Raw genomic sequence first — 24,826 nt, 5'->3', positions numbered from 1 at the left:
GATTTCCTGTTTTCTTTAGATGTCAGGGCTAGTTGATTACCATGATGCCTCAGCTCTTTGAAGGTTCAGCAAAAAAGGTACAACTTTACAAATTATCTGGATTTTTCATGTGATTAGAGCAAGAGCCACATCCCTTTTAGCTTTTCACCTCCAAAAAGAGAGGTTAAAGTTCTACTTTGTAAAATCAGTAATGCCTCTAACTGGATTCAGAAGAAGACATGGAACAAGAGATATCATTGTTGATGTCAGATGGATCTTGGCTAAAAGCAGAGAATACCAAAAAGATGTTTACTTGTACTTCATTGACTATGCAAAGGAATTTAACTGTATAGATCAGAACAACTATGGACAACATTGCAAAGAATGAGTATTCCAGAACACTTCATTGTTCTCGTGAGGAACTTGTGCATAGGCCAGGAGGTAGTCATTCAGACAGAACGAGGGCATACTGAGTGGTTTAAAATCAGGAAAGGAGTGTTTCGAGGTTGTATCCTTTCACCATAACTATTCAGTTGTATGCTATGCAAATAATCCAAGAAGCTGGTTTGTCTGAAAAAGAATATGGCATCAGAATTGGAGTAAGATTATATCTTTCCTAGGAGAAGCCTTCCTTAACAATTCCTCACACTGTGTATCAGGCCCACCTCTTTATATGTTCTCACTGTACTCCGTTCTTTTTACTCTACTAATATGAGGATAAATCAAAAAGTATTGCTACAAAGTCATAGACACCTTTACTAAACAAAAATATAAAAACGGGATGCTATTATTTCTCTACATAACATCCATATTGTTGTTAAGTACCATGGAGTTAATTCCGACTTATAGCGACCCTGTATAGGGTTTCCAAGGAGTGACTGGTGAACTTGAAACACCCACCTTGCAGTTCAAACCACCCTTTCAGTCCAGCGCATTAACCCACAGCACCACATCAAGACTCCTCCATATAGGGCTATACATTTCCAAAGATGATCTAATCATCTCTGACCCTTCCTCAAAGAATTCTGCACTGTTTGATTTACATGATGTCAAAACCGCAATTTTGGCATCCTTGAGGAATTCAGATTGTGTTTTTTTAAAATATTCTTTGAATGGGGGAAACAAAAGGGAGCTAAAATGGCAAGGTCAAGGATGTAGTAGGGTGGATAAGGTAAGATATCCCAGGGAAATTCTTGTAGGATAGCCCTTGCTACCTTCGAAGGGTGAGCAAGTACATTCTCATGATAGAAAAAATTCCTTGGCACAACTTTCCTGGCCTTTTTCTCACTGATGCACTTTTTGGTTTTCTTAAAACTTCTTCATAATAAGCCCCTGTTATTGTTCTGTGGCCTTGAAGAAAATCTACCAATATTGCTCCTTTTGGAATCGCCTAAAGCAGTTATCATAACCTTTTGAGCAGAGTTTTATGCACTGAATTTAACTGGCTCAACAGATCCCTATGGAAGCCACTGTTTTGATTGGACCTTTTTTTTTTAAGGCACCCTATACAGGGTCAGTATGGGTCAGAACTAACTTGATGGCACTTAACAATAGCAATATGCTGGGTCAATATGAGTCAGAACCAACTCGACAGCACTAAACAACAATAACAAATTAGACTAAGACATGTGTGTTACTGAGAGAACTGGACTACACAAAGACATGTTTGAAGAGGTTGTGTTTGAAATAAGTCCTTACAGTACATGTATGAACTGGAACCCTAGTAGAAATACTTTGTGACAATTGGTATACAATTGTAATTAACTTTATAATTGCTTCTTTAATGTATTTAACACCCTCTAGAACATAATCCCCATAAACCATTTCTTTGTTGTTCATTAATCTATATACACTGCTTAGTCAAGAATATTTGTTAAATGAATGAATGGAAGCTGGAAAAGAAGTTGCCTGCACTCATTAATGGGGCTAATGATTGAATTATGTTATTTTTTTTATAAATGTAACAAATGTGGGTTTGCCTCTGTGGTAATTGTTCTAAAAAATTAACAAGTGAGTGATAGACTCAGCCTGCTTGGAAGGCTAAAATGGGGGGGGGGGAGCAGGAGGAGGAATTAGAGTATCTTTGGAGATAGCTGTGTACTTTTTAATGCAGAGCCCTATAACTGAATGAAATATAAAATGTGGACTAGAGATAGACGTGTGAGGGAATAATTGGTGGTGATTTTGTGCAGTTGAATTGGTTCTGACTCATAGCAACACAATGTAGGATTTCTGAGGCTCTAAATCTTTATGGGAGCAGAAAGCCTCATGTTTCTTCCATGGAACAGCTAGTAAATTTGAACTGGTGACCTTGCAGTTAGCAGCCCAACACATAACCCGCTATGCTGCCAGAGCTCCTTGAAGGAATAATCAGGCATTGCCTTATCAATTTGACATAAAAAAAATTTTAGTACATTACTTTTGCATAGAAATAACAAGATTGAAGTATAATGAGGGCTCTATTATTAATGTGACTTTTATGAGGTCAGTGAAAATTTGCAATAAAGCTATGAAAAGGATAATGTAAATAAATGTTTTATTGCTGCTGCTGCTGCTGTTAACAGCTGTTGAGTCACTTCCAACTCATAGTGACCCTCTATAGGGTTTCTGAGGATTTAAATCTTAGTGGGATCAGAAAGCCTCCTTATTTCTCTTGCAGAATGGGTGGTGGGCTTAAATCACAGACTTTATAGTTTTCAGCCCAGTGTTTATCTTACAGAACTACCATGCTCTCTAATTCTTTATATATCTTAATTTTTTAAAAATACAGAGAATCTTTTTTATGAATTCTTTGATAGTGATAAGTAGCATGGGTGGGGTAATACTTGGCTGCTTACTGTATGTTTGAGGGTTCTGTGAGAGAATGGGGTGGCAGTCAGCTTCCACAAAGATTTCAGCCTATGGCGCATTTCTGTTTTGTTCTGTACGTTCACCATGAGTCAGAGTCAACTCCATGGCATTGGTTTAGTGGTTCAGTAATGATAAATAAAAAATAAAATATATAGTTATATATAAGGCCACACCACCTTGAATATGCCTTATCTCCTCTGATCTAGGAAGCTAAGCAGGGTCTGTCCTGGTTAGTACTTGGATGGGAGATCACCTGGTAATACCAGGTGCTGTAGGTTTTTGGAGCTCTGATTGTGCAGTGGATTACGAGCTGAGCTGCTAATTTCAAGGATTACAAGCTGAGCTGCTAACCTCAAGGTCAGCAGTTCGAATCTACCAGTTGTTCCATGGGAGAAAGATAAGACTTTGAGCTCCCACAAAGATTCGTAGCCTCAGAAACCCTATCCAGAGTCCCTATAGTCAGAACTGACTCCATGGCACATAACCACCATATAGAATTTCTTTACCTTTAATTGTTTTCTCACTGAAAGATGAGAGATGTTTTGTTTTATTCATGATTATGGGTTTTACTAGGGAAATGAATGGGGTACAATTCTGGATCAAAGAAGCAACTCAGGGCGCAGCAGTTCTCTAGTCAGGAATGACTCTTCTCTGCCTTTCTGCAGACATGCCTCACTCTTGTCTTTGGCTTCTTAGCCATGTGATCCTTGGCCTCTGCCCCAGTCCATGGGCCTAAAGCCCACAACTGCTCTGTTTTCCATGCCACCACGTCTGTGGCCACCTCTGCTGTTGCCTCTTTTCTAGATAGGGATCTCACACTCCACACATGCTCTTCCTTTTTGATGGTCCTGGAATCTTCCATTCCTTGCTTCTGAGCTGGCTCCTTTTAAACCTAGTTGGATAACAAAACTAACGAATCCCAGCCTCAGTCCTATTGTCCTTATTTGCATGGTCCCACTCAATCACTTGGTGGCGTTGAAGACATTGGATAGAAAAGCCATATCAAGTAAATTCAAAGTCCTGCAATGGGCCTAGAGTCCACGGTTGCTCTTTCTCTCCATGTCACCGCCTATGCCACCATCCTGCTGCCACTGCTGTCACCTCTTTTCTAGGCAAGGATCTCATGCTCCACTCATACTCTCCCTTCTTAATGATCCTGAGATCGTCTGTTCCTGATATGAAGGATAAACTATTCCCCACGTTTAGTTGCACTTCTACAATACCAGTTTTGACAATCACAGTTAATCCTGCTAACAGTTAAAATTGAATCATAAAACCCTATCAACATCATCTTTCACCCCCTTTCACCAGACCCATCTGGAAAAGAGGGAAACTACTTAGTGGGAATTCTACCTTACCCCTCTCATTCTAAAACTAAGCACACCCATCAAAGTTTGTAAGCCAGCCACTTCATGCTGTAAAAGCCCCCACCCTCATTTTTTTTTTTTTTTTAATTGAAGCATATAGGATGCTTTATTTTGAGTTATGTGATAGTTTACATGGAAGAACATTAGCTTCACATTGATCCCATTGTATATCGTTTCCTTGCCATGGTTACAATCCCCTCCATGCATCATTCACCAGCCACAGGGTATACCCCACAAGCCTGCCTCCCCGGTCATCAGCACAGTCTCTCTACCTCTCTGGGTCCAAAGTCCCCAGTTGCTCCATCTCTCCACGTTGTCGTCTCTGCCTCCATCTCTGACATCACTGCTTCTCTGGGTAGGGTTCCGTTCTCCGCTCTTCTCCTTTGATGGCCCCAGAGACCTCTACCCCTAGACTGCAAAGTTAATCCCTCTCCTCCCTTTGCTACAAAACGTCTACTTTTACATTTCCAGCCCTTACAATCAGTCCTGATAATAGTTATTCACCATTGTATCGCAAGAGACCTATTCGCATCTCCTTTCCTCGGCCCCACCTAGACAGATTGGATACTACTCAGTGGAGATTCTCCTTGCCCCACACCCTCTGGATCTAGGTTCCCACTTGAAAGCTTGTAAGCCAGTCACTTCTTGCCTCTGTAACCCGCCCATTCCGGGTAGCCAGTGTCCAAGTTGCCCATCCCTTTCCTCTCCTTGTGTGGAGGGGGTGGGAGTGATCCTCACTGTGAAGATTTGTTCCCTCTTTTGAGCTACTGCTTCCATAGGTGTAGGTCAAGTTCATCAAAGTATATCAGATTATTCTTTTTTTCCTCTTCTTTCTTCTTCTGGTTGAGCTCTGATCAGCCATTGAAGCCAGGTCAGGTAGGTATTATCTGCAAGTATGGGTGTACTTATACATGTGCCCTGTCTTCTTATCAGCTGGACGCTTCACTCTCCACCCCCATTTTTGATGGCTAATGTCTAAATTACCCATCCCTATCAACCTAGTAAGTACATAGAGGAGGCAGACATGTTCCTTGCTATGAAAAATCTTCCATTCTGGTTTGAATTTTAAGCAACTCTATCAATATGTGAAAGTCCAGTTCATCACACTGTGGCAGCTTACACTTGCTCACTATATCAAGCATCTTTATCTTCATCTGGTCAAGTTTTGGTCAGCTCAGTCCTAGCCATCCAAGCTAGGTCAAATGGGTACAAACTGCAAGTTTAGAAGTTCACATAACACCTACCTGCTCTTCAGACAAGCAGGTCCTTTCACTCTCAGCCCTAGTCCATGGCAGCTAGGTCAGTATCTGTGGGCTCAGAAGTTCATACAATTCCCTAAACTTCAGACCAGCCAGCCCTTCCTCTTTCTCTTATCTCAGGGTCAGCGGGTGTCAATGGAACATGTCCAGACTCAGCCTGTGTCTTCACTGCTGCATTTCCCCCAATTCCATTCACAAGTAGACCCAGATGGTTGTGAGTTCCCTTTAATTTTCCATCCTAAAAGGGGGTTTTCCCTGGTGAACTGACTATTCTTGCCTTGATAGGCTGAAGTCTTTACAGAAGCAGACTGACTGCTACATCTTTCTCCCGAAGAGTGCTTAATGGGTTAAAACCACCATCCTTTCTATTAGCAGACAAGCACTTTAACCACTGGGCTACCAAGGTTCGTTGTAGAGCATGCTACTGGTACATTTGTTGTTGTTGTTAAGTCCCGTCAAGTTGTTTCTGACTCATAGTGACCTTGTATATAGTTTCTAAGGCTTTAAATCTTTGATGGGGCAGAAAACCTCATCTTTCTCCCATGAAGCAGCTGGCGTTCTTGAACTGTGGACCTTGTGGTTCTCAGTCCAGTGTTTTTCATATGGAGCATGTTATTGTGTGCTGTGGAGTCGGTTCCAACTCATAGCGACCCTGTACAGGATTTCCGAGGTTGTAAATCTTTACGGGAGCAGAAAGCCTCATCTTTCTCCTGCAAAACAGCTGGTCGTTTCAAACTGCTGACCTTGAGGTTCGCAAGCTGATTCATAGCCACTCTAGTATAATCCAGAATAAAGGGTGGTAAGTGACAAAATAAGTTGAAAATTACATAGAAACTCAGGAGAGAGATTGGATCTAGCTTGAGAGAGATGTCTTTACACCAAAAATTTTTGGCTGCTACCTGTAAAAGGAGTCCTGGTGTGGTGCTATGGGTTAATGCGCTAGACTTCAAGGTTGGTTTGAACCCCAAAGTCAGCTCCAAACTCACCAGCCGCTTCACGAGAAACCCTACAGGGTCGCTATGAGTTGGTCGGAACCATTCAACAGCACTTAACAGCAACAAACCTTTGAAAAGGAGTCCTAGTGTGGCACTGTAGGATAAGCACCGGACTGCTAACTTGCAAGGTCAGTGGATAAAATCCATCAGCCACTCCTTGTAAATCCTATACAGGTCACTATGAGTTAAAACACACTCAACAGCACTTACAACAGCAACCTTTAAAAATATGAATACAGGCCTCACATTACTAAATAAGTTCTCTTCTCTGTAATCTTTTCATTCTAAAACAAAATCTTAACTAAACCACAAGGATAGTTTGAACTGCAAAGTCAGTGGTTCAGACCCACCAGCCGTTCATCAGAAACTCTAAACAGGATTGCTCAGAGTTGGAACCAATTCAACTGACCTTAACAGCAACAGCAACAAAAGGGAAATTGGAAAACTTTTCCTGTGAAGGACCAGAAAATTCATATTTTAGGCCTTGCAGGTCATACTGTCACTGCAGCTACTCAACAGTACATAAATGTAGCATAAAAACAGGACATGGTATATAAATGAATGAGCATGACTGTGTTTCAGTGAAACTTGATTTGTGAAAACTGAAATATGAATTTCATTTCATTTTCACACGTCATGAAATATTATTCTTTTGATGTATTTTTAATCATTTAAAAATATAAAACCCAAAACCATTCTTAGCTAATAGGTAATATTTAAACAGATGGTGGACAAGATTAGATCCACTTGCCATAGTTTGTTGTCTCCTTTTCTAGAATTTCAACTATTATTACTTGGAGCCCAATTTCTCTTCTGGGTTTTTAAATAAGATTTCTAAATACCTGCTAAATATTTTCTCAAACGTAGTAAAAATTAAGCTTATTAGTTTTTGCCCTGCTTTGTTTTAGATTTACATTTACATATACAGGTCTTGGTTAATGGTGCTTACATCCTCCTTATTGACTGTAGAAAATTATGCATATGTTGTTGTTATTTTTGCTACATGCTGTCGAATTGCTTCTGACTCATAGTGACCCTATGTAGGATTTCCAAGAAGTGGCTGTTGGAGTCCTGATAAGGAGCTGTAGCTTAATGCGTCAGACTGCAAAACCATTTGAACTGCAATGTAGGCGGTTCAAGCTCACCAGCTGCTCCTTGGAAACCCTATACAAGGTAGCTATGGGTTGGAATGGACTCTACAGCACTTAACAACAACAACAAAGGAGTGGCTATGAGTTTGAACCGCCGAACTTGTGGTTCAAACCAACCTTGCAGTCCAGTGCTTATCCTACAGCACCACAGCAGAACTCCTTAGGAGGGCGTTTTTATGAGGTTCATCATGGTCAGGTGTATGAGAAGTTGTATTTTAAAGAAGTATTCCCACCATTCCTTAGCTGACAGGGGTAGTTTACTATGCCTAAACTATTCAAACTGTATTATGTATGCTTAACACCTACTTTCCTCCAGGAGTCTGGAATTTTTTTATGTGCTAGTCAGGGAATGTGTACATAATTAACCCCAATGAAGGGTAAGCATTGGACCAAAGGGCAGTTACAACTGCAAGGTCAGTGGTTCAAATCCACCAGTCACTCCTCGTAAACCCTATCTATATATGGTTGCTATGAGTCGGAACCAACTCGATGGCACTTAACAACAACAATAAAATTTTGGATATTTGTTATCTATTGAAATTCCTTTATAGGCAGTATTTCACATGTGTTGTTGTCACAATTTGATCTGGAGAAATTAAGCCTGTCTTATGTGACTACAGAGGGGTCTCCTGGAAGCTTGTACATGGTTTCCTCTGAACTTCACCCCTTTGTCACTTACCCTTTCACTGGAATAAATCATGACCATAAAAGTACATATGATGAATTCTTTGAATCTTCCTAGCAATTCACCAAGCCTAGGGTAATCTGTTTTACTAAAGGTAATACCGAAACGGCTGCAAGCATACATTGACAGAGAACTTCCAGAGGTTCAAGCCAGATTCAGAAGAGGCCGTGGAACGAGGGATATCATTGCTGATGTCCGATGGATCTTGGATGAAAGCAGAGAACATCACAAAGATGTCTACCTGTGCTTTATTGACTATGCAAAGGCTTTCGATTGTGTGGATCATGACAAGCTATGAACAATATTGCAAAGTATGAGTATTCCAGAACACTTAATTGTGCTCATGAGGAATCTGTACCTGGACCAAGAGGCAGTTGTTCCAGCAGAACATGGGAACACTGGATGGTTTAATATTAAGAAAGGTGTACAACAGGGTTATATTTTTTCACCATAATTATTCAACCTGTATGCTGATCAAATAATCCGAGAAGCTGGGTTCTATGAAGAAAAACGTGGCATCAGGATTGGAGGAAGACTCATTAACAACCTTACTTGCTGAAAGTGAAGAGGACTTGAAATATTTACTGATGAAGATCAGAGAGCACAGCCTTCGGTATAGATTGCATCTCAATGTAACGAAAACAAAAATCCTTGCCACTGGACCAATAAACAACATTCTTATCAACAGAGAAAAGATTGAAGTTATCAAGGACTTCATTCTTCTTGGGTCAACTATCAACACTCAGGGAAGCAGCAGTCAAGAGATCAAAGGACGTATTGCAGTAGGCAAATCTGCTGCACAAGACCTATTTAAAGTGTTGAAAAGCAAAGATGTCAGTTTGAGGACTAAGGTGCACCTGACCCAATACAATACCCTCATATGCATACAATAACCTCATATGCATGTGAAAGTTGGACAGTAAATAAGGAAGACCAAAGAAAAATTGATGCTTTTGAGTTATTGTGTTGGAAGAGAATATTGAAAGTGCCATGGGCTGCCAAAAGAACCAACAGATCTGTGTTGGAAGAAGTGCAGCCAGAGTGCTCCTCAGAGGCCAAGATGGCCAAACTTTGTCTCTCATACTTCAGACATATTGTCAGGAGGGACCAGTCTATGGAGAAGGATATCATGTTTGGTAAGGTGGAGGGTCAGAGAAAAAGAGGAAGACCCCCAGCGAGATGGATTGGCCAAGTGGCAGCAGCGATGGACTCAAGCATGGCAGCAATAGTGAGGTGGCCTAGGGTTGGGCAGTGTTTTCATTCTGTTGTGCATAAGGTCGCTATGAGTCTGCACCGACTCGATGGCACCTAACAACAACAACAACAACAACAGGGTAATCTTGGGGATCCCCAACACATTGCCCAAGCCAAAATCATGAGAATCATTCTTAGTGTTTCCATCTTTATTTCTCATGCAAATGCTTTTAACCGTATTTCCTGAACACACTCAAATTATTCTCTTCCCTTCAACTTCTTTATTCTTTCTTTGATTCAGATGTGAACCACAACTCACTGTCTAATGTAGTATACTCCTAATACCTTCCTTTGGTTTCTCCTTGTTCCAGTCTATCAGTTCTATCTCCTTGATCTATTGATACAGTGCCACTTAATCATTTATGAATTGATTTCCTTTGTGTGTATGTGGGTATGTATTAGGCTAACCACCTCAGATCTGAACTTAAAATCATTCAGGGTACTTTACTGCCTATGTTGTTGTCAAGTGCCATTGAGTTGGTTTCAACTCATGTAAGATAAGCATTGGACCACAAGGTTAGTTACAACTGCAAGGTTAGTGGTTCAGATCCATTAGTCACTCATCGGAAACCCTATACATGCTTGCTATATTGTTGTTGTTATTGTAAGTGTCGTGGAGTCAGTTCTGACTCATAGCGATCCTACGGAGTGTTTCTGAAGAAGAGCTGATGGTGGGTCTGAACCACCAACTTAGCGGTTAATTCAGTGTTTATCCAACCGCGCTATGCCTGGTGGTGTTAAGTGCCATCAAGTTGGCTCTGACTCCTGGTGACCATATATGGAATTGAAACACAGCCTAGTCCTGCACCACCCTCACAGTCTTTCCAATGTTTGAGCCCATTGTTGCAGCCATCTTTTTGAGGTTCTTCCTCTTTTTCGCTGACTCTCCCTCTACTTTACCAAACATGATGTTCTCCAACGACAGTTCCTCCTGATAACATGTCCAAAGTATGTGAGACAAAGTCTCACTAATCTTGTTTCTCAGAAACATTCTGGCTGTATTTATACCAAGACGTTTATTCATTCTTCTGATAGTCCATGGTATATTAATGCACTGGACTACAAGGTCAGTTTGAACTTCGAGATTGGTGTTTCAAACGCACTGACCACTCCTCAAAAACCCTATACAGGGTCACTATTAGAACCGTCTCAATGGCATTTAACAACAACCATAATTCACAGACATTAGTTTTTCTTTGGTCTTCCTTATTCATTGTCGAACTGCAACAGGGTTATGGGCTTGAAAATACCATAGCTTGGGTCAGGTGCACCCTAGTTCTCAAACTGACTTTTGTTCTTTAATACTTTAAAGTCTTTTAATAGATTTTCCCAATGCAAAATGTAATTTGATTTCTTAGGCTTATTAGCAGAGCAATAAAAGCACTTTAAATTTATCCAGAGTCTGTGTATATGGACTCCTGCCACTCCCCAGCATGTTCTCTGTACTGATACATTTCTCTGAAGAGGCTCTTTTATGCCTTAGCACCTCTCTACCTGATTTTTCTTCTTCCTTTTTTATCCAGAGCACAGATTGTTACTCAGCTTTTAAAACTTTGTACCTAATTTGAAATCTCTACTGTGTTTTAGGTAAGTTAGTAGTTCCCTCTGTGTTGCTTCCAGAACACTGTACACATTTCTCTTTTTTTTTTTTTAAAATCACATTCTATGATGGGACTTCAAAAAGTTGGTGAGAAAAAAAAAAAGAAAAAGTTGGTGAGAAAGTTCCATTATCCTGTAATTCCATTTTTCCATGAACTTTTTGAAGCCCCTTCGTATTTTAATTTTTTTGTTGGACTTATCTATTTTCTTTGTAGACCATGAAATACTTGAAGACCAAGTCCAGATCTTATTAATTTAGCGTCGGACCTGGTAATTAGTAAGTGGTATTCAGTAACAGTATTTTCAAAGATTAAATGTATATTGTCTTCTAGTTGAATCCATTTAATGAAGAAAGAAGGGGATTGAGGGTATAATATGTGGAAATATATATTTTCTCCTGCAAATTTTTATTTCATGGAAGTTTATTGATTAAAATGGGGATATATATATATTTGTTGTTAAGTACTGTCAAGTCATTTCCGACCAATAGTGACCCTGTATAGGATTTCCAAAGAGCAGCTGGTGAATTTAAACTACTTACCTTGTGTTTCAACCCAACTTTGCAGTCCAGTGTATTAACTTACAGCAATTAGGACATAATTGCTTATGAAATAAATATACATGATAAAAAAATTTTAAATAATTACTTGTGATCTTTTTGTCTTGTTTTACTGCCGAACCTCATTGCATTTGTGTCATTTTATATAGGTAGAAATGGATATTGTTGAAAAACTGGTTAAAATGATTCCTTGTGAACATGAAGACTTGCTGACTGTCACCCTCCGGCTTTTACTGAACCTGTCCTTTGACACAGGACTGAGGAATAAGATGGTGCAAGTTGGACTGCTTCCCAAACTCACTGCACTTCTAGGTATGCTTTTTCAAAATCCATGATAACATTACTTGGTCTGTCCTTCATTAGTAGAAAATTGAGCTTTGTTGAAATTCCTGATAGACCTCACAGCAACCAAGTTCTACACATGTTCTTTGGTGGAGACTGTGGGAACTGAATGATAAAAATAAACAGAATGAATTCATGAAAAATTATTTATACCAGGATTTCCATGGTGCTATGAAGTAAAATGGAGTCCTGGTGTGGTGCTGTGGGTTAATAAACTGGACTGCAAGGTCAGTTTGAACCAGGAGGTAGGTAGTTCAAGCTCACCAGGCACTCCTTGGAAACCCTATACAGTGTCACTATGAGTCAGAACCGACTTGACAGCACTTAACAACAACAACATGAAAAAAATGGAATAGAAACTTATCACACTTGAATTTCATTTATCCATATTGAACCAAAGGGAGAAATGTGAGTACTACCAAAGAAACAAGAAGGAAAAAGTATTATCTTTTCATTATTTAAAAAGAAAAAAAAAGATGATATTTATGTTCTCATAGTCTGCCATACTTTCAAATACTATGTATATATACATGAATTTGTGGAGCCTTTTTATCATTGCTAAGTTTTTTTGTTTTTAAAGCAATCTTGTATAGTAAGGCAAAATATTGTGTTGGAGGATACATCTTAAAATAAATTAAAGTTTTATTTTAGGTATTGACAAGATTTCCATAACTAGGAAGAATTTAAAAGTTAACCCTTCAGTGCTCTTATATAATGTTAATCTCGTTGTTGTTGTTATGTGCCGTGGAGTCGGTTCCAACTCATAGTGACCCTGTAAAGGGTTTCTGAGGCTGTAAATCTTTACGGGAGCAGAAGGCCTCATCTTTCTCCTTAGCAGAGCATTGTAAGTCCTTGGTGATCTATTTGCCCAGTGTCTGTGTTTTATAGACTCCTGCCATTTCCCAATATTTACTTTTGACTATGGCCATTCTGAGTTAGTGTAAATGTTTAGAGCATTCTACTTTTAACCAAAAGGTTAGCAGTTCTAATCTACCCAGAGGTGCCTTGGAAGAAAAGCCCCTGATCTACTTCCAAAAAATCAGTCAGTTCTGCTCTGACATCTGTGAAGTCACCATGATTTGGAATTCACTCCGTAGCAGTTTTTTTTTTCTGAATAACCATACTAAAGCCTTGAAATTCCTTACATAGGCTCTTTTATGCCCAGGTGCCTCTCTGCCTGCTTTTACCTCTACCTGTAAAGTCATTGACTCTCTTAACCTAAGAAAATTCTTACTCATGTTTTAAGACTTTTTTCCTTGGTTTTAGTTTTGTAGTTTTATTCTTCAGTTTTTCCTTTTTTTTGTTTTCTTTGTGTGTGTGTGTGTGTTTTTAATCTTCTCCATGTATTCAAATATTTTTAACAGTTAACAGTAATTTATTCTTAAGTAGTTGGTAAGTGACATCAAGTCAATTCTGACTCAGCAACACTGTATACGGTTTCTGAGGAGCAGCTGGTGAGCTTGAACCACTGACCTCATGGTTCAAAGCAACTTTACAGTCCAGCTTGAACCACCGACCTTGCAGTTCAAATGGATTTGCAGTCTGTCGCATTAACCCACAGCGCCACACCAGGACTCCTTCTTAAGTAGTTGTTGTTGTTAAGTGCCATAGAGTTGATTTCGACCCATAGCAACCCTGTTTAGGGTTTCCAAGGAGCAGCTGGTGAGCTTGAACCACCAACCTTGCAGTTCAAACGACTTTGCAGTCTGACGCATTAGTCCACAGCGCCACACCAGGACTCCTCATCAGTGGAATATAAGATTAACAGATATTGAATAGCTAAGAATAAACTTAAGTTTAAATCACTCTACTCTTAAGTAGAGAGTGATTTAAAATTAAATTTATTCTTAGCTATTCAATATCTGTTAATCTTATATCTCATTAACATCCTTATCATCTTTATCATTCTAATGGTTTATATTTATGGAATGTTGTGTGCTTGATGAACAGATATTAAATAGCAGATATTTAATAGCTAAGAATAAACTTAATTTTAAATCACTCTACTCTTAAGTAGTACTCTTAAGTAGTAGAGTGATTTAAAATTAAGTTTATTCCTAACTATTAAATACCTGTTAATCTTATATCTCACTGACATCCTTATCATCTTTAGCATTCTAATGGTTTATATTTATTGAATGCTGTGTGCTTGATGAACAGTATCCCATGGAATCCCCATTTGAGATAAATAATTTACTCAAGACTAAACTACTGATAAGAGCTAGAATGAAAACTCAAGTTCTCTCTGCTTCTAGCATTTGATTTATTAACTAATGCATGATTCAGTAAATGATAAGGGGTGTCAGTAGAAATTCCAGGTCTCTAAGTCCTTTAAAGGTGCTCTGGTAGCATAGTGGTTACAAGTCAGGCTGCTAACCTCAAGGTCAGCAGTTTGAAACTACCAGCCGTTCCGCAGGAGAAAGATGAGGTTTTCTATTCCCGTAAAGATTTATTGCCTCGGAAACCTTCTGCAAGGTTGCGATGAGTCGGAACCGACTCTAATTCTTGCACAAGACTTTAATTATACATTTTGGAAGATACTCTACGGAGGAACACTTTCAAAAATTGCTTTGGGTGAATCATAGCAATGAAATTACTTAGGGAATAAAGGAAAACTTTAAAATTAATGAGCCTCGAATTTCATTTGTATGACTCAACTTATTGTATATCTGTAGTAATTACATGTCAAGCTCTGGGTCAGATTTTCAGTTTATGAAGATGACTATTATGTATCTTTTCCTGAAGGAATTCAGTCTGTTAGTTTCTGAAATCTCATCACCTATTTTTATAAACTATTTACCTTTTAAGATATGCTGATAAAGCAAATGATTTAAAAGATTTAAAAATATTGTATGACCACCATTTCATTTTCTGTTAAATAATAATTTTTGGATATAAGATTTCGTATTCAATATATAAGCTAATGTTTTCTATATTTCTTTTAGAGCTTGATTTCTAGAGTCACACAAAGTCTTATTAAAATTTTGACTTGGTGTACTCCTAAATATGTAACTTTGGGCAAGTTACCAAAACTCCTTGTGACTTATAGTTTCTTTTTTCCAAAAATGAAGATAATAATTATAATCAGGTTAGAAATCTCTTGAGGATAGAATGAGGTATTACATGGAAAGTAGCTAGAGTACTACCTGGCACATGGTATTTTGTCAATAAATGTTAGATCATAGTATCATTTGTGTAATCATCATTATTCTTTGTGTTTAAAGGTAAAAATTTTTAAGCGTTACTGGCTGCTTTTTCTCTGAGTATAAATACTTTTCTCATAGATATTAAATCTTTGTTGTAAAAGCAGGTGACTTTATTTTCATGTCCCTGCAAAGTATGTACAGTTCAATTCAATTTAATAAATTCTGTAAGATATTGATAATCTACTGTAGCAAGGCACAGTGCTAAATGTTATAGAGTTGTTGTTTTTGTTTTTCAATCTGTAGATTTATTGGAATTCAAGAGAAAAAATGTCCACACCAGGACTAGAACTGTAAAAGTCTAATTTGAGATGCAGATTGAAAATTGTCATTTTAACAGAGTGATATTTATGAAGGAAGAAGGATAGAGACTAGAAAGTATATTAGATATAGTAATCAACATTACTTAATGACTAGATAAAGTTAAGCCAGCATGAGGAAGAATAAATTGCCATTTCAACTTGAGCACAGAAAATAACGAAGGAAATAATGGGAGATAGATTTGGAAAAATAAATTTATGTATTATGTGGTATTAAGAAGTTTAAAATTGCTAAGGAGTCCTTATATGGCACTGTTGGATAAGCACTGGACTGAAAGTTCGATTTGAACTGCAAGTTCAGTAGTTCAAATTCAGCCAGCTGCTTCTCAGAAACCCTATAGAGGGTCACTATGAGTCAGAACTGACTCAACAGCACTTAACAACAGTAACAAGGTGTTTATACTTAGCATAATTGATAGTGGGAAATATTACAGGTATTTGAGTTGGGAGAGTCATATTCAGAGCTATGCTGTAGAGAAAGTAATATGACATTATCATATTGGATAGACTAGAATTAGATTCTAAATATGAAGAAACCACTATTCTGTTGCAATAGGCACAGCAAGAAGTAAAGAAAACTTCAATTAGAGAAGATGTATAAAGAAAAAGAAAAAGAGATTTAACAGGTGGAATCAGTATCTCATGGTTACTGTTTTGATATGAGTAATTATAGAAAGATGACATAAACCTATATCAATGTTAGAATTCTAGTGCTAGGAACAGAAATAGAGAAATCTGAAGGAAGTGCTATGACGGAGTAGTTTAGTCTTGAGTAAATTATTTATCTCAAATGGGGATTCCATGGGATACTGTTCATCAAGCACACAGCATTCAATAAATATAAACCATTAGAATGCTAAAGATGATAAGGATGTCAGTGAGATATAAGATTAACAGGTATTTAATAGTTAGGAATAAACTTGATTTTAAATCACTCTACTACTTAAGAGTACTACTTCAGAGTAGAGTGATTTAAAATTAAGTTTATTCTTAGCTATTAAATATCTGCTATTTAATATCTGTTCATCAAGCACACAACATTCCATAAATATAAACCATTAGAATGATAAAGATGATAAGGAAGTTAATGAGATATAAGATTAACAGATATTGAATAGCTAAGAATAAATTTAATTTTAAATCACTCTCTACTTAAGAGTTGTTGTTGTTGTTGTTAAGTGCCATCGAGTCGGGTCCGACCCATAGCGACCCTGTACAGGGTTCCCGAGGGTGTAAATCTTTACGGGAGTAGAAAGCCTCATCTTTCTCCTGCGGAGCGGCTGGTAGTTTCGAACCGCTGACCTTAAAGTTCACAGCCCGATTCGTAAACTTAAGTTTATTCTTAGGTATTCAATATCTGTTAATCTTATATTCCATTGACGAGGAGTCCTGGTATAGCTGGCCAGTGGGCAGATAAACAATGGTCAAAAACTCAAAAAAAAAATTTGATGTCAGATAGGTAAACAAGACTACAAAGAGAAATTAGTAAAGGAGATGAAACAGCCAGAGTGTTGTTATTGTTAGGTGCCATTGAATTGGTTCCAACCCACGGAGACTCTATGTACAACGGAACAAAGCACCACACAGTCTGGCGCCATCCTCACAGTTGATGCTACACTTGAGCACACTGTTGCAGCCACTGTGTCAATCCACTCATTGGTGATGTCCCTCTTTTATATTCTCTCCACTTTACCAAGCATGATGTCCTTCTGAAGGAGCTGGTCTATCCTGATAATATGTCCAAATGTGAAAGACAATATCTGGCCAACTTGACTTCTAGGGAAACTTCTAGTTGCACTTCTTCCAACATAGGTGTGTTAGTTTTTCTAACAGTCCATGGTATCTTTTCTATTCTTCTCTAACACCATAATTCAAATGTATCAATTCTAATATAGTCTTCTTATGCACTGCCCAACTTTCACATGCATATGAGGCTATTGAAAATTCCATGGCTTGAGTCAAGTTCACCTTAGTCCTCAAAGTAACATCTTAGCTCTTGAGTACGTAAGAGAGGTTTTGTGTAGTAAATTTGCCTAGTGTAATATGTCATTTGATTTCTTGACTGCTGCTTCTATGAGTGTTGATGGAAAATGAATACTTTGACAACTTCAGTCTATTCTCCATTTATCATAATGTTACTTATTGCTCCATAAAGCCATGCGCCTGCCTACAAGGAAGACCAAATTTATGCACCGAACACTAATGTCATTATACTTCAAGATAGAGATTGAAATGTTCTTTTTGATGATGAATGTAACACCATTCCTCTTCATTTTGTCTTTCCCAGCATAGTAAATCATGTGGTTGTCAGATTCAAAATGGCTAACAGCAATCCATTGCAACTCACTAATACCTAGGATATTGATGTTTATGTTCTTCATTTCATTTTTTATAATATCCAGTTTTCCTGGATCCGTATTTTGTACATTCCATGTTCCAATTATTAATGGATATTTCCAGCTGTTTTGTTCTCCATCATCAAATGAAGGTACTGAAAGCTTTGTTCCATTTACATCAATATGGTGAACTCTACTTTGAGAAGTTAGCTCTTCCCTAGTCGTATTTTGAGTTCTTCCAACTTGAGGGTCTCATCTTCTGGTGCTACTATGTTCTGACAACATTCTGTTACTGTTCATCATGTTATAATGTTCAGTATTCTGTTGCTATCTGACTGTTTCACTGCTCTTCATAACATTTTTAGTGGCTAAAAATTCAGAAGTAGTCCGCCTGTCCTCTATGAACTTTTGGATTACAACCATTGGTAAACTTTATATTTGTTTCTGTTGTATCATATCTCAAAAATATCCCTTTTATTCATCATTTTTCAGGAAAACCTGTCTATTAAATGTATTAATCATGAGGACAAGGTTTTAATGTTTTAATCAAAACTCTAAGATCTCAATGGGTTAAGACACAACAAAGAGCTCTTGCTCAAATTTTATGCTCATTTAGGTGAGTAGAGGATGCTGGCCCATGTAAACATCAATCAAGGACCTAAACTAATAGAGCCTTCAGGTTGTCATGGCACCTGGTAAGAAAATGAGAATTGCAAATTATGCTTGAAGTCTTCTGCTCTGAAATAACAAAAGTCCTTTTTGCTTTTATTCAGTTGGGCAGAACAATTCACATGGTCATGCCTAGCTTCATGGGAGTGGAGAAATGCCTGAAAGGAGTAGAACTGAAATATTATTGAGTACACAGCCTAATGGCCCTGAAAGAAATTTTCCTGAATTTTAGCTGGGTTTCCAGCATAACCAAAATCTCTTAAGTACTGTATTTTGAGACATCATAGGTAATCCAACTGTACATGTTTAGTATATCTAACAACTATGGTGACACAGAGCACATTGACAGAAAGCAAGGATTCTAGAGCCAAATACATGACTGAATATTGACTTTATCAATTGACATCTTTATGATCTTTGTTAAAGTAGTTAGCCTACAACCTTGGAAACCCTATACAAGGTCGCTAGGAGTCGGTAGAAACTGACTTCTCAGCACATAACCACCAACAACAACCACATGCTAGTGTAAGGAGCCCCAGTGGTGCTGTCGGATAATGAATGGACTACTAACAACAAGGTCAGAAGTTCAAACCCGCCAGTTGCCCCCATAAAGATTTATAGAGTTACTAGGAGTCAGAACCAATTCTATGGCACATAACAACATATGCTAGTTTTCTTGTCTTCAGTATTTGGATGGTAATGATATTTTTTATTAGGGAAAAGTTAAATAAGATAGTGCATAAATGTTGGGAACCCCTAAATATGCAAACAGTAGTGGTGGTGGTTATTGTGTGCCTTGGAATCAGTTGCCACTCATAGCAACCCTGCATTGGGTTTTCAAGTCTGTAAATCTTTACAGGAGCAGAAAATCTCATCTTTCTCCTAGTATAAACAGTAAATAGCTAGAAATGTATCTTTCTAAAAAGTAACTTTTTTGATAAGTGGGTTTTCTGATAAGTAAGTTTTCCAGGCTCATATGTTAAGGGCATTTAAACTTTTTGTATGGTGATCTTTTTAAAATTTATTATATATTTGTTTTCTTAAATTTACTATAATACCCTAAACTTAATTTTTATATTTTTTAGCAATACATGTAATGGTTAAGAGCAATGGGCTTTGAAGTCAGACAGCCAGGGTTCAAGTGCTATATGAATGATAGCTGTTACTGTTTTCATTATATTGAGTCAAGTTTACAATTCTGAAGAGAATTTATTGTTATCAGGTGCCATTTAGTCGCTTCCAACTCATAATGATCCTGTATACACAAAATGAAACACTGTCTGGTCCCATGCCATCCTCACAATCATTGCTGTGTTTGAGCCCATTAATGAAGCCACTGTGTCAACCTTTTTCATTGAGGATTTTTTCTTTTCCATTAACCCATTATTTTACCAAGCATGATGTCCTTTTCGAGGTACTGGTCCCTTCTGATTAATATGTCCAAAGTACTTAAGACAAAGTATAGCCATCCTTGCTTTTAAGGAACATTCTGATTGTACTTCTTCGAAGATAATGTTCATTCTTCTTCACCAACACCATAATTCAAAGGAATTAGTTCCATTGTCCTTATTCATTGCCCAACTTTCTCATTCATACAAGGCAATTGAAAAGACCATGGCTTTGGTCAGGCGTACCTTAGTTCTCAAAGTGACATCTTTGCTTTTTAGCCCTTTAAAGAGATCTTTTGCAGCAGATTTGCCCATTTCAATATGCAGTTTAATTTCTTGATTGCTCTTTCCATGGAAGTTGATTGTGAATACAAGTAAAATTAAATCATTGACAGTTCCATCTTTTCTCCATTTATCTCGATGTTGTTTATTGGCCCAGTTGTAATATCATTGTTGTTGTATATTTATGTTAAGGTGTAATCCAACACTTGTAGTCTTAGAATTTTATCAGTAAATTGAGCTCACTGTAGTAGCAACTGGAAAAGATACCCACATATAAGTGAACCCACGTAGTTGAAACCCATGTTGTTCAAGAATCAACTGTAAATTTTATACAGATTTTCAACTGCACAGGAAGTTGTTGCCGCTAAACCCCATACTGTTCAGAAGTCAACTGTACACAATAGATTATATACCAATTCAATAATGTATACATATGCAATTCAGTGGCATTGATTATATTCTTCAATTTGTACAACCATTTTCACCTTCCTTTCCTGAATTAACTTAAACTCACTATCCGAGTTTCTGTTAAAAATTTGATCCTATGTAGATAGTTCGTAAAAGAGCACAGTATTCAAGATAGACATTATTTACTAGTTACACTAACCCAATGTTTGGTTTTAAAAGACTTCAGGGAATTTTTTAATCTAAAGTTTAAAGATTATGTCAGGGCAGTAGTTTCAGGGATTCATCCAGTTTCTATGGCTGCACAAAGTCTGGATTCCATGAGATTTTTAAATTCTGGTCCACATATTTTCCCCTTTTGATCAGAATTCTTCTGTAGACAATTTGAACAAAACATTCAGTAATGATATCCAGACACCACCATCAGTTTTTCTGGTGCAAAGGAGGCCATTTTCATGAAGGTAATTAGCAACACATTCTAATTATATATACATGTGCATATATATATATATATATATATATAGTTTTAAATAGATTCCAAATTAATCTTTTACTTCCTAGTAATGATTTTTCACTTAATTTTGTGGGCATTGTAGCATTTCTTCTGACTGTGAAGAAACCTATTTTGCTTGGTTGTGACACTCAGTAATACTAACTATCCTCAAAGAAATTACATTTAGTGTATACATGAGTTTCATGATAAATGATTGCTATAATGGTCATTTTTATATTTGTTAATATATATTGAAATTTAAATCATTAATTTCTAACACAATAAGAAGAATTGCTCAATTGAATGGTGGTGATGGTGTGCTGTCAAGTTGATTCCAAATCATAGCAAGACTGTAAATCTCTACAGGAGCAGAAAGCCTCATCTTTCTCGCAAGAGTGACTGGTAGATTTGAACTGCAGACCTTATGGTTAGCAGCCCAGCTCATAATCCACTATGCTACCAGGTTATCTTTTTCAGTTGAGTAATTAACAGATGTATTTAGCCTTTCTAATCTTTGCCCTGGTTGCGTAGTGGAGTATAAGCTGGGCTGCTGACCACAAAGTTAGTAGTTCAAATCTACCAGTTGCTCGATGGGAGAATGATGAGGCTTTCTGCACCAGTAAAAATGTACAACCTCTAAAACCGTATATAGGATAACTATGAGTAAGAACTAACTTGGTGGCACATAACCACCATCACCAGTATTTGGCCACTATGATTATATAAAAGATAGAATGAAGAAGCATTATAAAGGGCATGGATTTTAAAGGGATAGGAAATATTCTTGTAGAGCAGTGACTTTCAAATGTTTTTTACTCTAGTCCATAGTAAGATATATTTTACATTTCACCCAACATTCATGTGTGTATGTATGTGTATCATATGTTTACATATTCACATTTGTTATTTATGATTCCATTTTAAATTAATAATTAACAAAATATTCACAAAACAGTATTTGTGCAATACACTATCACTTTCTGTTCTCTGTTCTCCATTTTTATGCTAGTTGTTGTTCTTAGGTACCGTGGAGTCAATTTTGACTCAGTAGCAATTCCACGTGATAGATTAGAACTGCCTGGTAAGTTTTCTAGTTTGTTATATTTAGGGGAACAGATTAGGAGGCCTCTCTACTGTAGAGCTAGTAGATGAATTCAAACCACCAACCTTTTGGTTACTACCTCAGTACTTAACCAATGCATCACCAGGACTCCTTAGTTGTGACCTACTAATTATTATTGAATCCCCTGATAAATTTGATGGTCACTTGAAAAACATTTAAGTAAAGGAAGTGAATGTTGTTGTTGTTAGGTGCCATTGAGTTGGCACTGACTCATAGCGGCCTTATGCAAAGCAGAACAAAACACTGCCCAATCCTGGACCAACCTCATTTTTGTTGCCACGCTTGAGTCCATCGATGATGCCACTTGACCAATCCATCTCATTGGGGGTCTTCCTCTTTTTCTCTGACCGTCCACCTTACTAAACTTGATATCCTTCTCCAGTGACTTGTCCTTCCTTAAAATATGTCCGAAGTATGAGACACGAAGTTTGGCCATCTTGGCCTCCAAGGAGCACTTTGGCTGTACTTTTTCCAAAACGGATCTATTGGTTCTTTTGGCAGCCCATGGCACTTTCAGTATTCTCCTCCAATACCATAACTCAAAAGCATCAATTCTTCTCACTCATTTTTTCCAAGAAATTTGGAAGACAAACTATCTGGCCTACTGATTGAAAGAGATCCATATTGGTGCCCATTCCAAAGAGAGGTGACCCAACGGAATGCGGAAATCATCAGACAATCTCTTTGATATCCCATGTGAGTAAAGTTTTACTAAAAGTAAGACAGAAACAGCTGCAAGCATACATTGACAGAGAACTTCCAGAGGTTCAAGCCAGATTCAGAAGAGGCTGTGGAATGAGGGATATCATTGCTCATGTCCGATGGATCTTGGCTGAAAGCTGAGAACATCACAAAGATGTTTACCTGTGCTTTATTGACTTCGCAAAGACTTTCGATTGTGTGGATCATGGCAAGCTATGGACAACATTGCGAAGTATGAGTATTCTAGAACACTTAATTGTGCTCATGAGGAATGTGTACCTGGACCAAAAGGCAGTTGTTCGAACAGAACATGGGAGCACAGAATGGTTTGAAATTAAGAAAGGTGTGCGACACGGTTGTATTCTTTCACCATATGTATTCAACCTGTATGCTGAGCAAGTAATCCGAGAAGCTGGGTTCTATGAAGAAAAACGTGGCATCAGGATTGGAGGAAGACTCATTAACAACGTGCAATATGCAGATGATACAACCTTGTTTGCTGAAAGTGAAGAGGACTTAAAACATTTACTGATGAAGATCAAAGAGCACAGCCTTCGGTATGGATTACATCTCAATGTAAAAAAAACAAAAATCCTCACCACTGGACCAATAAACAACATTGTTGTCAACAGAGTAAAGATTGAAGTTGTCAAGGACTTCATTCTTCTTGGATCAACTATCAACATTCACAGAAATAGCAGTCAAGAAATCAAACAACGTATTGCATTAGGCAAAGATGTCAGCTTGAGGACTAAGGTGCGCCTTACCCAAGCCATGGTATTTTCAATAACTTAATGTGCATGCGAAAGCTGGATAGTGAATAAGGAAAAGGAAGTGAATAGACTTGTTTAATTCTTCAAATCTTCAGAAATATCACTGCCTCTACTGGATTTTGGGTATGTTAAAAAGGAGCTCTGGTAGCGTAGTGGTTACGAATCGGGCTGCGAACCTTAAGGTCAGCGGTTCGAAACTACCAGCTGCTCCGCGGGAGAAAGATGAGGCTTTCTAATCCCGTAAAGATTTACACCCTCGGAAACCCTGTACAGGGTCGCTATGGGTCGGACCCGACTCAACGGCACTTAACAACAACAACAACAACAAACAGTAGATAGGGAAGTGAGGTGGCTGCATATAATAGGCACTGAGCTGCGAACCACAAGGTCCATTATTCAAGCTCACCAGCTGCTCCTCAGAAGAAAGATTAGGCTTCCTGCTCCTGCAAAGATTTAAAGAGTCTTGGAAACCCTACACATGGTCTCTATGAGTCAGAACCAACTTGACAGCACTTAACAACAGCAACAAACAGTTGATAATCTAAATTATTTTACGTTTTTCCTAGTGTGAGGCTATAGGATAAGCACTGGACCCCCAAGGTCAAGTTGAACCTCAAGTTTAGCAGTTCAAACCCACCAACCACTCCTTGGAAACCCTATACAGGGTTGCTATAAGTCGGAACCAGTTTAACAGCACTTAACAACATTCTTTGGCAAGTACCTGGAGTGATTCTGTAGAGTTGAAATTGAAATATATATGTATATGTGATTCTGTAGAGTTGAAATTGAAATGTATATATCAAGAGGAACCTTCTGTAAATCAAATATTTAAAAGATCTGAGGATGGCTTTTTTTCACTATTGTCACAGAGAAGAAATTAAATATGATAGGACATGAGTGAACAGTTTGCTTTTTCTTCAAAAATAAACTCAATGTTTAATATATTTTCAAGATGATAAATGACTGTCTTGTTTGAAGAATAACCTATAGTGTAGAAATATATTGTTTTTAAAAAGATGTAAAAGTGGTTCCGTAGGATTACACATATGGTTGAACTTTTCAGAAATGATTTTTAACGGATGCTGTTTCAAC

General features: G+C 37.8%; 1 protein-coding gene across 2 annotated transcripts in view; it reads left to right on the top strand.

Annotated features, from left to right (window-relative positions):
* Positions 1–24,826, top strand: part of KIFAP3 (kinesin-associated protein 3) — a 239,440-nt gene that overhangs the window by 90,832 nt on the left and 123,782 nt on the right. For both annotated transcript variants that reach the window (XM_006872636.1, XM_006872635.1), the window contains one exon: positions 11,848–12,010. In XM_006872636.1, the coding sequence (XP_006872698.1) occupies positions 11,848–12,010 (163 nt within the window). The remainder of the gene's footprint in view (positions 1–11,847; positions 12,011–24,826) is intronic.

The sequence above is a fragment of the Chrysochloris asiatica genome, unplaced genomic scaffold (genome assembly GCF_000296735.1).
Source record: "Chrysochloris asiatica unplaced genomic scaffold, ChrAsi1.0 scaffold00207, whole genome shotgun sequence".
Lineage (NCBI taxonomy): Eukaryota > Metazoa > Chordata > Mammalia > Afrosoricida > Chrysochloridae > Chrysochloris > Chrysochloris asiatica.
This window is presented reverse-complemented; position numbering and strand designations above follow the sequence as displayed.